General features: G+C 56.7%; 1 protein-coding gene across 13 annotated transcripts in view; it reads left to right on the plus strand.

The window, feature by feature from the left end:
* Nucleotides 1-14,958, plus strand: part of SGSM2 (small G protein signaling modulator 2) — a 47,558-nt gene that overhangs the window by 24,674 nt on the left and 7,926 nt on the right. For 6 of the 13 annotated variants that reach the window (XM_036341038.1, XM_036341036.1, XM_036341043.1 and 3 more), the window contains 12 exons: nt 3,235-3,388; nt 4,189-4,253; nt 4,341-4,486; nt 4,979-5,107; nt 5,319-5,501; nt 7,143-7,526; nt 7,765-7,889; nt 8,300-8,382; nt 8,635-8,744; nt 10,082-10,178; nt 11,162-11,329; nt 11,553-13,093. In XM_036341038.1, coding sequence (XP_036196931.1) covers nt 3,235-3,388; nt 4,189-4,253; nt 4,341-4,486; nt 4,979-5,107; nt 5,319-5,501; nt 7,143-7,526; nt 7,765-7,889; nt 8,300-8,382; nt 8,635-8,744; nt 10,082-10,178; nt 11,162-11,329; nt 11,553-11,641 — 1,733 coding nt within the window. In that variant the 3' untranslated portion in view covers nt 11,642-13,093. Of the gene's footprint in view, nt 1-3,234; nt 3,389-4,188; nt 4,254-4,340; nt 4,487-4,978; nt 5,108-5,318; nt 5,502-7,142; nt 7,527-7,764; nt 7,890-8,299; nt 8,422-8,634; nt 8,745-10,081; nt 10,179-11,161; nt 11,330-11,552; nt 13,094-14,958 lie in introns of those variants that run through there. The other 7 variants (XM_036341041.1, XM_036341039.1, XM_036341045.1 and 4 more) reach the window with 7 other exon arrangements.

Below are 14,958 nucleotides of genomic sequence, written 5' to 3' on the forward strand. Positions count from 1 at the left end.
GCACCTGCAGACAGGAGCCACCAGGGGGTCAGGTGAGGGGTGGGGCCATCCTGGCAGGAGACCCAGGGCTTTGTTTACCCAGCAGGCCTGGGTGTTCCAGCAGGCACTGCCTGGTGCTTTAGTATGAAGTCTAGAGTCTAAGTCAGGTATGTTCCACCCTCACAGACCTCAGATTGCACAGCTGCAGAGGTCCCTTCATGGATAATGACTCAGCACAGTGCTCACAGCCACTCTGTCCATTGCCCATCTTAGCACAGAGCTCGGCTGGTGGAGAGGGAACCCCACTCTCTTTCTGGAGTGTGATCATCAGCCAGGGAACCTGTGCGGGCTAAGCCAGGGTGCTCAAGGGATATTGGTTATGAAGGACCAGCTCTCTTGGAGTTTAGGGGAACTTCCCCATCGCCGTGCCAATAGTAAATCTCCCCATCCCTGGGCAACCAAGTCCGTGGCCTAGTACACCCTCAGCACACCCTGCCAGCTGCCCTTTACTCACCACGTGCCTGCCTTCATGTCTATCCTCCCTCCCAGCCATTCCCGTGGGACCTGCAGGCCAGTCTGGGTGGGAACACAGGGGAGCCTCACTTGTGATGTTTATTGCCTGCACATGGCTGCCATCTGGTTCCTTACAAGCCTGGGCTTGGGGCTGATGCTAATTACAGGATGACTGACTTTAAACAGTGTGGGAAGGGTGAGTTAGGAGAGCCCGGGCTGGCCCTTCTTACCCCCAGGAACTGGCTGGGGACAGGATGAGGGGGGTCCCGGCCAAGACCCTGTCTTAGAAGACTTGGTGGTAGGAAGTCCGTTCCTGACTAGTCTTCATGCTGAGGCCTCCAGGGTCAGAGAAACCTTCAGGCCCACAGGGTGCAGAGGCCTCAGGGCCTATGTGGGCATTCTCTTGGGGAACTAGGGCCAGCCTACCCTGTATACCAATATGCAGCCCCTGGGACTCTAAGACTTGGGAAAGGGGAGGAGGCATGAGAGCAGAGTCCGCAGGTGGCTGGGGAGATGGTGTGGGAGCCCCCCTCCACTCCATTCCATAATGACAACACTGTTGAGTCCATCCTGCTAGCCGTTGCTTTTCAGGCCTGCAACATGCTTGACTTGTGCATGTGAATCAAGTGGCGGGTGTCCAGACCCTCCTCCCCTCCCCCTCCCCCCTTCTCCTGCTGCCTCCCCACAGAGCAGAGATGCTGTTCACTCTAATTCTGCTCCAGGCCAGGCACCTTTCACTCGGAGTCTTAGGGGCTGTGGGGTTCACCCACCCTGATTGTTTTACTTCAGACTTCCCTCAAGCTCAGAGGAGAGAGTCAGAGTCAAAGCTGACCCAGCAGCGCCCCCGCCCCGCCTGCTGCCCCTTGCCCAGTCACTCCAGAGCTCCAGCTGTCTGCACTGGGTTAATTCAGAGACGCATATTCAATGCTGGCTGGTTCAGCTCCTTCCTGGAGAATTAAGGTGAAGAGCATTGACCCAGGAGACTTGCCCTGGCTGAGCCCTGCTTTCTGGGCATGAGCTCGTTTCCCTGTGTGCCCACCCTCTGCCCTCTGCACCTGTTGCCCCCACTGCCTGCCCGCCTGCTGCCTGCTGCCTGCCTGGCTGGGCCTGCTCCCACCCCAGCTCCTCTCAAGACTGGCCTCTCTCCTGCCTGCTGTAGGGGCATGAGCTGGGCTCCTGCCCCACCCCACCTGCATCTGCCCGCCCCACTTCTTCCCAGAGTCTTCGGCAAGGCCTGCAACTGCTCACTCCCAGAGCCGCAGCCCCTCCACACCAAGTACGTTCCCTTAATTTGCCTCCTGGTGGAGCTGAAGGGCCAGATCTACAAAAATCCCACCAAGGGTCTGGGAAGAGATTCCCAGCCAACAAGGGGCAGCCCCTGAGGGGACTGGAGGGCTCAGCTCAGCCCCTCCCACCAAGCACCCCCAGAGCTGGAGTCTGGCTCCCACAGAAGCCAGGCCTCCGTCTGCTCCAGACTCAGCAGGCCAGGGCCCAGGAAGAAATACTGCTGGAAAGAATTCATCACACACACAGCTGCCTTTCCCTGCTCTTTACTCTTCTCTGTCCCTTCCTCCCTCCTAGTGCCATCTCCTAGTCCTTTCACTTCCTGCCCTCACTTTGCTTCATCTTTGTGGCTCCCTGGACCTGCTGGAGCCCCCCTGAGCAGCGCCTTGCCCCACGTGGGCCCAGAAGCTCTCAATGATCTTGAGTTCTGATTCCAGTCAGCTGGGCAGGCTGAAGGGCTCCATGTGCCTTTGGTGTAGATGTGTCCAAGGAGCTGTCTTCTGAGGCCGCACCTGGGGACATTGTTCCGGATGGTGGAACCCTCATCCCTGTGGCAATCTGGCAGCCCTGGGACTTTTGCCCTTCCTGTCAGCTCTCCTGTGTGTTTGTGGAGGCCACCACACTGAGTGCAGTCAGGTTAGGCGAGGATGGAGAACTCAGGAAGGACCACAGCAGCGGGCAGCAGGGTGCCTGGCCTGCGCCGAGAGCCCTGACCCTCAGGCACTGGCTACCAGGTTCTAGAACCCCCAGGGGTCCTCCAGGGCTCTGATCAGTGGAGACTCTGCTCCGAGTTCAAAGTTCCAGGTCCAGGCACCCGCCTGTGCCTCTCAGAGTTTGTCTAAGACCGTGGTCGGCAAACTGGCTCGCGAGCCACATGCGGCTCTTTGGCCCCTTGAGTGTGGCTCTTCCTAAACCTTAGGAGTACCCTAATTAAATTAATAACAATGTACCTACCTATATAATTTAAGTTTAAAAAACTTGGCTCTCAAAAGAAATTTCAGTCGTTGTACTGTTGATATTTGGCTCTGTTGACTAATGAGTTTGCTGACCACTGGTCTAAGAGGACCAGGCTGGAGCATCGGAAGCCATGCCAGCGGCAGCATTTTAGGGAGCTCGGGCTTTTGCTGTTCCTTCTCTTTCTTTCTCTGCCAGACTCTAGAAAAGCAAGTGTTTTCCATCACTCATAGCAAGATGGAGAGAACAGACACAACCATGCACAACTCAGTCAGAGTATTTTATCAGTGCAGAAAGGTTAGGCGGAGGCTGGGACGTGTCAGGCACCCTCCCTCTGACCATCGCCCTCTCTGGGTTCTGGACCAGGCAGACACTGCCCCTGTGGTTCTCCACCAGTGGGTGATTACATGCTGCAGCTCTGGGCACAGAGGTGGGCATGCTGCAAGGTGGCCGTTGGGGGGGAGGCCTGCCAGGGCCTGACCACGGCCCCCTTCCTGTCCTCAGATGCTGGTGACATGATCGAGATGCAGGGCTTTGGGCCCAGCCTGCCAGCCTGGCACATAGATCCCATGTGTAGCCAGGGCTCCTCCTGGTTCTCCTGCTCCTCCAGTAGCTCCCCATATGCAACTCCCAACCACTGCAGCTGTGTCCCCGACCGGTGAGTGGGCAGGGAGAGCACTTCCGTGTGAGTGTGTCCATCCATGTGTGTGCGCCAGTCTGTCCTTGGGGGCTGTGTCACTTGCCTGACAGGGTGGCCTCAAGTTGGTCAGACCTGGGTTTGAAGTTCATTCCTGCTGCCCATGTGACTGGCAAGTTATTGAGTCTCTATGAGTCTCTATGTTTCTGAGCCTCAGTTTCCTGATCTGTAAAATGGGGCTCATACCACCTGCCTCCTAAGGTCCTTGTGAGACTAAATGAGGTATATAACCATGGGAGTACCCAGAGCTGTGCCTGACACATAGGGGCTCAGGACTTGTGAGCTCCCCTTCCCAGTGTGGACACAGATCCTGTCATCAGGCTCTGTGTCCGGGGACACGCAGCAGACATCTGGGCACCGGCCATGTTCCAGGAATGGCATGGGAATGGTGTTTGAGTGCCAGCACTTGATGCTCTTGCCGGCTGCTTGATCGGACCTGTTGCTTCTTTTTACCTGCCACTCCTGATGACTCAGAGATGGTTCTCTCCATTTTTCACTTGAGGAAACCAAAATTCACTAACATGAGGTGAAGTTAGTTGCCCAAGCTCCCCTGGGGGGTTGGAGGCCAGGTTGGACCCTCAGCCGCTCCGACCAGGGTGCTGGCAGCAACAGGGAGCCCACTGACATGCTGCGGGGCTATGGGTCCTGCTCGCCGCACCACCACCACCCCGAGAGCCGCACCTGCTCCCCTCGGTGTCCTCACTTCTCACCCTCCCCCCAGCGCCAGAGCCACAGCCCTCTGAGCCAGGTTGATTCCACAGGTTGCCCCTCAGGCTACTGTGTGAGAGCATGAAGAGGCAGATCGTGTCCCGGGCCTTCTACGGCTGTGAGTTGGGGTGAGGTGGGGCCATGGGAGGCAGGGGCAGGGGGGGCGTCCTGGTCACGGCCTCCTGGCTCACCCCTCCACCCCCAGGGCTGGCATACTGCCGCCACCTGTCCACGGTGCGGACCCACCTGTCAGCGCTGGTGCATCACAACATCATCCCGCCCGCCCGCCCCCCAGGGGCCGCGGGGGGCCTCACCAAGGACGTGTGGAGCAAGTATCAGAAAGATGAAAAGGTGCACACTCTGGGGGCCGGGCCAGGGCCGGGTCAGGGGCGGAGGCGGGCAGTGGTGGGTGCAGAGTGTCTGGTCTGGGCGCAGCTGTCACAGGACCACTGGGCATTCAGGTGAATCACAGTCGTGGTCAGGCTGACAGGCCAAGACTGATGGCCTTGGAGTGGCCAGGCCATGGCGGAATCTCAGACAGCGGGGGCTGTGGGTTTCCCTGGGAAGGGCACTGGGCGGGGCGTCCGTTCTGTTTCCCCATTATCCCACAGCCTTGGGCAAATCTCTGCACCTCTCTGGGCTTCGCTTCTTCCCTGGAAGGAGGGGGGTGAAGTAGGTCCCAGCCAGCTCTGCTGTGGGGCGGGGGGATGCGACTGCCCAAAGCAGGGCCTCCCTGGGCTTCAGTGGTGACCCAGTCAGTTCCCAGCCCCAGCTCTCCCTGGGGTGGGTCACCCGGAGGGTGACTGCGGGGACTGCACAGTCTCCACTCCCTGGGTCCCTCAGAACTACAAGGAGCTGGAGCTGCTGCGGCAGGTTTACTACGGAGGCGTGGAGCACGACATCCGCAAGGACGTCTGGCCCTTTCTGCTTGGCCACTACAAGTTTGGCATGAGCAAGAAGGAGATGGAGCAGGTAAGGGGAGCCTTTCCCGTGGGTTAGGGGGATGGGGCGGGTTGGGCCAAGGGACCCATCCAAGCTCAGTGGAAAGAAACGTGGCAGGGGAGGGTTCACACAGACACCCCACTGTCCTCGCTGCTGGGGCCCAGCCTCGTCTTCAGCTGTCCCAGCTCCTGCAGAGGAGGCCTGGGCCCCTCCCCCATGGTCACGGTGTGTCCGAGTCCAGGTGGACGCAGTGGTGGCAGCGAGGTACCAGCGGGTGCTGGCGGAGTGGAAGGCCTGCGAGGTGGTGGTGAGGCAGCGGGAGCGGGAGGCGCACCCAACCACACTCACCAAGTTCTCCTCGGGCAGCAGCATCGACAGCCATGTGCAGCGCCTCATCCACCGAGACTCCACCATTAGCAATGACGTGAGCCAGAGGGGACCTGGGAGGGGGGCGGGAGAGGGGTGGGGCGAGAGCCACCAGCGATTCACACGATTCACACGCAGGAGTCCTGAGCAGCAGCCCAGCCTCTAGTACTCGCTGCAGTGGAGCCCTCGGAGAAGGGCTTGATGTGTCTGTCTCATTTCCTTCCTCTGGGTGTTGCAGGGATAAAGTGAGATAGTGCGTGGTGATCGGTTTTAATGGACTAGGAGGGAAAGATGGATTTATGGGGATTAGGGAGCCCCCCCTGCTCGTAGTGAGGCCTCCAGGCTAAGAATAGGCAGCCCTGGGGTGTAGTCCCAGGGCCACTACTGACAAGATGAGTGACGTCTTCCCATCTCTGGGCCTCAGTGTCCCCTTTCAGCCCTTCTGCCCTTTGATGGTAGCAGCTTCCCTGAGAGCTGTTGCTAGAGGCAAGGGGAGCCCGTAGAGCGGTGCTATTGGTGTCCACTGGCAAGATCTCCCGCCTCTGGAGTCCGTCACCATCTCACAGAACTGACCGCGCAAAGGCAGTTCAGAGCCTGCCTGCTCTCGCGGCGTCACCCCCGCTTTAGGTGAACAGCCTAAACTGGCTGTGGGCCCGACAGGAGTGATGAGAAGTCTCGGGCTTAAGGACACTCATTTACTAACATATTTTTTTTCTTTAAAGTTGCTGCTTTGCATAGTGTATTCTAGCCACTTTACTAAATCTTTCCTAATAGTAACAGAAAACTCGAGCTGGAGCAAGACCGAACGAGACATAGCTCACTCTCCGTGTGCTTTGTTCTCACTCCCTGTTCGGGAGCCTGTTCTCTCTCTCTGGCTTTGGGCTCCCGAGTCGGTGCCAGGGCCCAGCCACTCAGCTCACAGACAGCAGTGGCCGCGCGGGCCCTGCTCTGGGCTCCGATTGCCTCGGCCTCATGGCCTTACCTGATACTAACCCAACGACACTTCATGCTTCTCGCCCAAAGTGAAAACTCCTTTTAGCATCCCTTTCCCTACATAGTCCAAATAGGAAAAAAGAAAAGTAAAGCCAGTCTCTCTATGTCTCTCTTCTTTTCCCTGTCCTGGTCCATGGGGAGGCCTGTTCCCAACCAGCACAATACGTTTCCTTTCACTCCTGACCTCTCCTCAGCTTATCTGAGGCCAGTGTAACTGGTCAGGCCCTTGCTAGAAAAGGTCCCTGCCTTGTTGGTTTTCCTAACGCCTCCAGGCTGCCCCCTCCCCCTATACACACACACACCAGCTCTCCTGACCTGAGGCAGCCCGTGACTTCAGGTGTTTGTAGAATGACACCACTCACACCGCCATCAAGTACCACTGAGTGTCCAGGCTGGATCCAGTCTCCCTTCTTCCCTGCAGCAGCCACAGGAGGCCTGGGGTGTTCCCCTTCTTCGCATGCCCCAGGAAGAAGCTGAGGAAGGGACTGGATAGGGCTGAAGTCTTCATGTTGGCCTGGAACCTCATTTCTCCACCTGGCCAGCTGGGTCAGAAGGGGAGGCAGTGCTGGAGGCCGTGGGGTGGAGTAGGAGGTGTGAAGAGAATTCTCCCTCCCTCTCGCTTATTCTGACCCCAGGAAGGAGACACTGAGCCGAGGGAAGGGGCTGGGGTGCAGGTATGAGCCCCACCATCTGTTCTCCCCACCAGGTGTTTATCTCTGTGGATGACCTGGAGCCCCCGAAGCCCCCAGGCACGGAGGAGTGCAGACCAGAGCCCGAGGAGGAACCCGGCGCAGGGCCCCCGGGCACCGCCCTGGTGGAGCAGCAGCAGTCAGTGGAGTTTGATTCTCCAGACTCAGGACTGCCTTCCTCTCGCAATTATTCCGTGGCCTCAGGCATCCAGTCGAGCATAGATGAGGGGCCGAGTGTGGGCTTCGAGGAGGACTGCGGTGGGGAGGAAGGCTCCGACGGGCCGGAATCTGCAGTCCACGCTTTCTCCGAGCCCCAAGATCCCAGCCAGGAGAAGGCCTCTCGGGCCGGCGAGCTGGAGGCAGGGGAAGAGCTGGCGGCGGTGTGCGCTGCTGCCTACACTGTATGTGGACAGTCCCGGGCACTGTTCTCAGCTGGCCCCAGAGCCCCCCTGCCATCCCAAGGCTTGGGGGCGGGCTGGCGGGTGGAAGGTGGGGTGCCTATCTTGGAGGGCCTGGAGCCCCTCTCTCAGCGCCCCAGGGGACTCTGTTCGCTGAGTCCCTGGCTCCCTGCCTTTCCTGCTTTCCTTGTGGGCATCACCTCAGGCCCCAGCTTACCCTGAGGGCCTTCCACTCTTTCAGATAGAACTGCTGGACACCGTGGCCTTAAACCTGCACCGCATAGACAAGGACGTGCAACGATGTGACCGCAACTACTGGTACTTCACACCCCCCAACCTCGAGAGGCTCAGAGACATCATGTGCAGGTGCCATTGTCGGGCAAGGCTCAGGGTGGGCGGCGGGGACCCCGCTCAGTGAGGTTAGGTCAGCAGTGCCCTGCCCCCTCGCTGCACCAGAATCGCACTGGACTCCCTCTGGGGGGAACACCTCCTTCTGCAGTGCCCCTGCCCCGCCCTCTTCATCACAGGTTTTTCAGGAAGCCTTCCTGTTCTGCCTCACTCCGGGGCTCCCCCGCCCGCCCCAGCCTTGTCTCTGTCCCTGACCCCCTGCGTGCCTTGAAGACAGGGCTAGTTGTTCACTATGGTACTCCCAGTGCTTAGGGCCCCGGAAGGCTGACTTCTGGGTAGCAGGCTACTCTAAGCCCCATCTCCCTGGGGATCCCTGAGGGGATGGGGACTGGCACACACCTGCAGCGACCCTGTCCCTGGGATTCCAGCTACGTGTGGGAACACCTGGACGTGGGCTACGTGCAGGGCATGTGTGATCTGCTGGCGCCGCTCCTCGTCATCCTTGATAATGGTGAGGGATAGGGCCCGCTCCTCGTCATCCTTGATAATGGTGAGGGATAGGGCCGGGGAAGGGGGAGTTCCCACAGTGGCATGCGCCTCAGGCATGGGGGCGGGGTTGACATAAGCTGGAGAAGGAAAGAAGACTGCCAGGTCTAGACGGGTAGGAATATTAGCCAGCCCAGTCCTCTGGGCCACAGGCACCCCCTGTGAAGTGAGGTGTTAGGGTCTCCTGCCCTGTGGCCTCATTCCTGTCTCCCCTCAGATCAGCTGACCTACAGCTGTTTCAGCCACCTCATGAAGAGGATGAGCCAGAACTTCCCCAATGGGGGCGCCATGGACACCCACTTTGCTAACATGCGCTCCCTCATCCAGGTGAGGACTATAGCTGCTCCTGGGCACGTGACCAGGCACCACTGGGCTTGTCCGTCTTCCACAAGCAGGCCAGGGAGTGGTCCAAAAATTTCTTTTATATATAAGCTTAATTTCTTTCATTAAAAAAAACCACACACACACACATTTTCCCCCCAATTAATGGTTGAAATAGAAGCTCACAGTAGTTAATGTGGGCTTCTATTCCTGGCTCTGGTGTTCCAGGCTGGGAAGCCCCACGTGGGGCTGAGACCCCATGCTTCCCAGCTTCTTTCTGCAGCTGAGATATCCCTTCAGAGTCTCAGCCACCACACGTGGGAGCAGGGCCAGCCCTTTTCACGTCTCTGCCCTTCCTTCCTACCAGTCTCCTGTGGCTTCTTCTGTCACTCCTTGGTAATAAGACTTCTGTTCATTTGGTTATTCAGATTGTTTTATAATTTAGTTGTAATTCCAGCTGGGACCTGGGAGGAGGTGAGCATAACTTCCACCTACTCTGCTGCCATCTTGGATCCCCCTTGACATTCAATATTATATTAGTTTCAGGTGTACGGCGTAGTGGTTAGACACATTCCTAACTTATGAGGCATGGTGATGCCCCCATAAGGCTGGCACCCACCTGGCACCATACGTGGTTATTACAGTGTTACCGACCATATTCCCTGTGCTGTAGTTTACATCCTCGTGACTGTTTGGTTACTACCAATTTGTACCTCTTAATCCCTTCACCTTTTCCACCCAGCCCCCCACCCCTCCCATCTGGCAACCATCAGTTTGTTCTCCGTATCTATGAGTTTGTTTCTGAAAACACATTGTTTTCACTGTTAAAAATGGAGAGGAATGTCAATATGTGAATGCTTGTGCTCATGAAAATTCTGGTGAATAGTATGGTTGATGAAGTCAAACACCCAGAGCCCTGGCTCAGTTGTTGGAGCATTGTACACCAAAAGGTTGCAGATTGGAATCCCAGTCAGGACACATGCCTAGATTGAGGGTTCAATCCCTGGTCGGTGTGCATACAGGAGGTAACCAATCAATTTACCATCTCTCACATTGATGTTTCTCTCTCTCTCTCTCTCTCTCTAAAAAATCAATAAACATATCCTTGGGTAAGGATAAAAAAAAAGAAAGAAAAAAAAAAGAAAGAAAGAAAGAAAAATGGTATAACTCCGAAAAGACTACAAACCCAGAGAGATGGTGGGGCCGCAGAGTGCACCCTAAGAGATGAGAGAGGGCTCGAGCACAGCGCCAGGCGCCACAGCAGAAGGGGCCTGGTGGAGGGTGGGGCCAGCAGGGAAGAGGCACATAGGCTCAGTCCTTCTCTCTTTTCTCACTCACACAAGATCCTGGACTCAGAGCTGTTTGAACTGATGCATCAGAATGGAGACTACACCCATTTCTACTTCTGTTACCGCTGGTTCCTGCTGGATTTTAAGAGAGGTAAGAGGAGGGTTGGATGGCAGGCCTAGGGTCAGGGGTCTGGGTGACCCTTTTGCCCCAAAGTCATTGGTTCTGGACCCTAACTGAACTTTGGAACCACTTGGGGAACTTTTTATTTTTATTTTTTAATATATTTATTGATTTCAGAGAGGAAGGGGGAAGGAAAGAGAGATAGAAACATCAATGATGAGAAAATCATTGATCGGCTGCCTCCTGCATGCCCCATGGGGGTTGAGCCCATAACCCAGGCATGTGCCCTTGGCCGGAATCGAACCTGGGACCTCTCAGTCCGCAGGCTGACACTGTATCCACTGAGCCAAGCTGGTTAGGGCAACCTGGGGAACTTTTTAGAAACACCAATGCTCTAGGCCAGTGGTCGGCAAACTCATTAGTCAACAGAGCCAAATATCAACAGTACAACGATTGAAGTTTCTTTTGAGAGCCAAATTTTTTAAACTTAAACTATATAGGTAGGTACATTGTTATTAACTTAATTAGGGTCCTCCTAAGGCTTAGGAAGAGCCACACTCAAGGGGCCAAAAAGCCTCATGTGACTCGCGAGCCACAGTTTGCCGACCACGGCTCTAGGCTCTCCCGGGCCTCAGACTACTAGTGTGGCTGGCTGCCTGGGCATCGAGATTTTAAAAGCTCTGTAGGTGACTCCAAAGTGAAGACGGTGGAAAATCGCCCTCAGGCAATGGCTTTTGGTACTGTTTCCCAACCACATCCCCTCTGTGCACCAAGGTTTCTAAAAGCAGAGCTGCTTTAGCTGAAGAGAGTAGAGTCTACAGGGGCCTCATCTGCAGGAATTACCAAGGAGAAGGGCAGGGTCTTGGCCTGATGCACGGAGCCCACCCCCTCTTGGACCCGGCTGCGTAATGGAGAGAACCCCAGAACTTTGGCCCCTGGAGCTCTGTCTCCATACGTGGCCCCATTGGAAGCCGTGGGTGGCCAGACTCAGCCTTAGTCCTTTTTGTCCCCAGAGCTGCTATATGAGGATGTGTTTGCGGTGTGGGAGGTGATCTGGGCGGCCCAGCACATCTCATCAGAGCACTTTGTCCTATTCATTGCCCTGGCCCTGGTGGAGGCCTACCGTGAGATTATCCGTGACAACAACATGGACTTCACCGACATCATCAAGTTCTTCAATGGTAGGAGCTTGTCCAGCCATCTGGCTGTCCCCAACAAGGGGATAGGGGCCTCCACTCCTGGCCTGGGCAGGGTTGGAGAGGCTCAGAAATACCGGGTCCCCTCCCCATACACAGATGTCAGGAGTCCAGCAGGTGGAAATGGAGTAGGGTGGGCAGCCATAGGGCTCCTCCCAGACTCTTGCCCTCGCTCCTGCATCCCCACAGTTACCCATGTTTCCTCCAGAACGAGCTGAGCATCATGATGCCCAGGAGATCCTGCGGATTGCCCGGGACCTCGTCCACAAGGTGCAGATGCTCATAGAGAACAAGTGAGGGCCAGGAGGCAGCAGCCAGCCGGAGCCTCGGCTCCTGGCCCTGGGCTCCGCGGGGAGAGGTGCAGGGCGCACAGCAGAGACTGCCCCCCCTCTCAGCCAACCCTGCCTGCCCAGCTGTGTTCCTAACAAAGTGTGAGCCTGGGATCTGACTCCGGGCAGTTCTGGCCCTGAAGGGCAAGTCAGGGGCCAGGGTACCCTCAGGTCAGGGCCAGGAGGGGAAGGGGCAGCCTCAGGGAGCAGCTGACCTGGGGAACACCTACTCTGCTCCCTTCTCAAACACCTGGAAATAGCCCCACTGCCCCTACAGCCTCAGCCTGAGTGCCCCATGCTCTCTCCTGGGTCAGCCTGGGGCCCTGTCGAGTCACCAGGGCTATAGTTGCCTGGGCCCCACTGGTGAGGGTTGTATGAGGCCAGGGGACTCTGTTATATTTCTTCTGAGAGTCCCTTTGTAGGCCCAGTGCATGTGTGTGCACCAGTCCCAGTCAGGGCAGCCAGAATGGCTTCGAGTTTGGGCGTGTTTCCTGGGCCACCTTCCAGGTCCTCCTCTGAGACTGGGCAGAGCAGCCCACCTCAGCAGCACTGCCACTGCCTTCGGCCACCTGAGGTGACCCCATGCCCTCCCCAGCCCGTACAGTGCACCCACGTGTATCTGTACAGTCTCACTCCTGCCACCTCGCTCTTGCTTTATGCATTAGATGCATCCCTGAAAACTGTATACACGACACTTTGCCAGCTGGAGGATCTGGAATGTGGTTGGAGCACTTTCTCTCAAGAGGTATCCCAGGTGATTCCTTAGGGAGGGGATCCTGTCACAGCCTCCTCTCAAAGGTGGCCCCAAAACTTGGGGGCAGCCCATCGTCTATCCCAGGCATCGCTGAGTCCTAAGGCTGGAAGGAGGAGGTGCCTGGGTCTCTCTTGTTTGTTGCTGGTGAAAAGCAAGGTTAGCTCTGCCTTCCACATGCTTCTCAGGATGTCCAGAGGCCTAAGGACCCAGAAGCCCCCATGGGAGAGCCTCACTCATGAGGGGAGGTGCCATGCTGCTTGTTCTGCCATCCCCGCCCCCAGCCCCCAACACATGCAGGCTGGGCCTTGCCCCAGGCCCAGGAGGCTACTCTGCCACAGGGGCTGGGGCCTGCCCAGCAACCACTAAGGGCTGGAGACTTCCTGCATTTGAGAAACAGAAAAGGACCCAGCAGCTTTTCTGCATCCAGCACAGCCCACCCCCCCTCCCAGTCCACCCCTGTCCCAGGCACTGCACGGCCTGTTTGGGGGCCAGCCCGCCCCATTGCCCACTCTTGTCTGTGCGTCCTCAGCCTACACCAAGCACGGTGGCCATTGTGTGCCTGCCTTAGTGACTCAGTGGTTTGTGAGGAGCAGAGTGTGTATGATTTTTGGCTCAGAAACTATACTCTTCAGTGTAACAAACCAATAAACACAGCATTTGGCAATGCTCGAGGCTCTGGAGGCTGCTTGTGGGCTGGTGCTGGACAGCGAGTGACTGTGTGCGGGAATTCTGTCATCTCCACACTAGAACAGTAAGGAAGGCCAACCCCATGAGGCAAGGATGGCGAAAAGAGAGACCCAAATTTTCCAAAAGAGGGGGACCTCGGCGATGGGCTGGCTGGGGTGGGGATAATAGGTAGAACCAAAGAGAACCCCGAGAGCCAGCAGTCCCATCTCAGACTGACCAACGGCCTCTGCATCCCCTGGATTCGTGTAGGTCCTTGTCCCACGCCTTCGCAGCCTGACCTCCTGAATAGCTACAATGATAAGCTGGAGCCTCCCAGCCCCTCCAGCCAACAGGGAAAGACCCCGCTCACTGAGCACTGTCTCTGGGATGTCTGCTTCAAACTTAGGGGGAGCCTCAAGAGAAGTCAAACCTGCTGAGTGGAAAGGGCCCCTGACTACGCCCTGAGTGGGCTCCTGGAACTAGAAGGTTGGGTCAGCTGAAGGGAATGTGTGTGTGGAGAGGAGGAGCAGGGAGTGTGAGGAGAGCAGACATCATCCCTCCAACTCTGTGAGGAAGACTGCCTCTTTCACAGAGCGAGCAGGGCTGCTAAATGGAAGCTCCTGGATGCTTACTTGGGATTTTTGTTTCCCGTTGCTCTGGCCATAGGCCCCTCTCTTGCAGGCTCCAGCTGAGCTGGGGTGGGAGTCTGTGCTTTGAGTGCAGGGAGGGGAGTTTCTGCCAACCCTTATGATATAGTGATAGCTCTCAGATGATACTGGGTCATCATTACCAGGGGCAGTCTTCATCTCTGTCCCAGTGCTGGGCATGGCGTCTGACACTGAGAGGGCGCGCAGGAAATGATTAAGTTTAAGGGTCGGCCTTCCCTATCAGTGGTTCTCAACCTTCTGGCCCTTTAAATACAGTTCCTCATGTTGTGACCCAACCACAGAATTATTTTCGTTGCTACTTCATCACTGTCATGTTGCTACTGTTATGGATCGTAACGTAAATATCTGATATGCAGGATGGTCTTAGACGACCCCTGTGAAAGGGTCATTCGACCGCCAAAGGGGTGGCGACCCATGGGTTGAGAACCGCTGCCTTAATTGAAGGCACCCATCTCTCCCTGGAGCTACCAGTAGAGGGAGCCAGCATCTCACAAGTGAAAAGGGCTGGAGGAATTGTGGGGCACTGTCTGGCCTTTTGAGGCTGGCTTTTCTTCAACTAATGGAACCCCAATACATTAGTGGCCACCACTACCTTCCCTGAGGATGACAGCACACACACAGGCACACACACACACACACACACACACACACACACACCCGCGCGCACACGCCTCCTACATCCCTGTACTCACCCTCCAAAGAGAAACTGAGTCAGTACCCCAGGCTGGCGCTGGGAGTGGGGCAGGTGTCAGGGAGTTAAGCAAGGCAGGATGAAGCGGCCTGCCTGGTCTGTAGTTAGGCCCAGCTAATTGCTCCCTCACCTCCCCACTTCTTCCTGAGACAGCCTGCCAAAGGGCCGGTTTCCCCTAAACTGGGAAGATGTAGTCACAGGGACAAAGATTTTCCAAAACCTGGTTTGCAGGCCACCTTAGAACATGGTTTTGACCTCTTCCTCTTCTTGTTCCCTCCCCTGAAAGGACAGCCTCATGGACTCCCAGCTGACCTGTCCTAACCTCTACCCCATGAATGCTTCCCCTCCACACCTTCTTTTCCACTGGAACCTTCATGAGTTTAGGATCCCCCAGTTGTACAGCAGGCCCGGGCGGGATGGCACTGCTCAGGAAGAACCCGGGGCGAGTAGAGGTCTGACTGAAGCTACACAAGGTCCAGGCTAGCTGTGTCTCGAACGTCACTTAG

The sequence above is a fragment of the Myotis myotis genome, unplaced genomic scaffold (genome assembly GCF_014108235.1).
Source record: "Myotis myotis isolate mMyoMyo1 unplaced genomic scaffold, mMyoMyo1.p scaffold_m19_p_17, whole genome shotgun sequence".
Lineage (NCBI taxonomy): Eukaryota > Metazoa > Chordata > Mammalia > Chiroptera > Vespertilionidae > Myotis > Myotis myotis.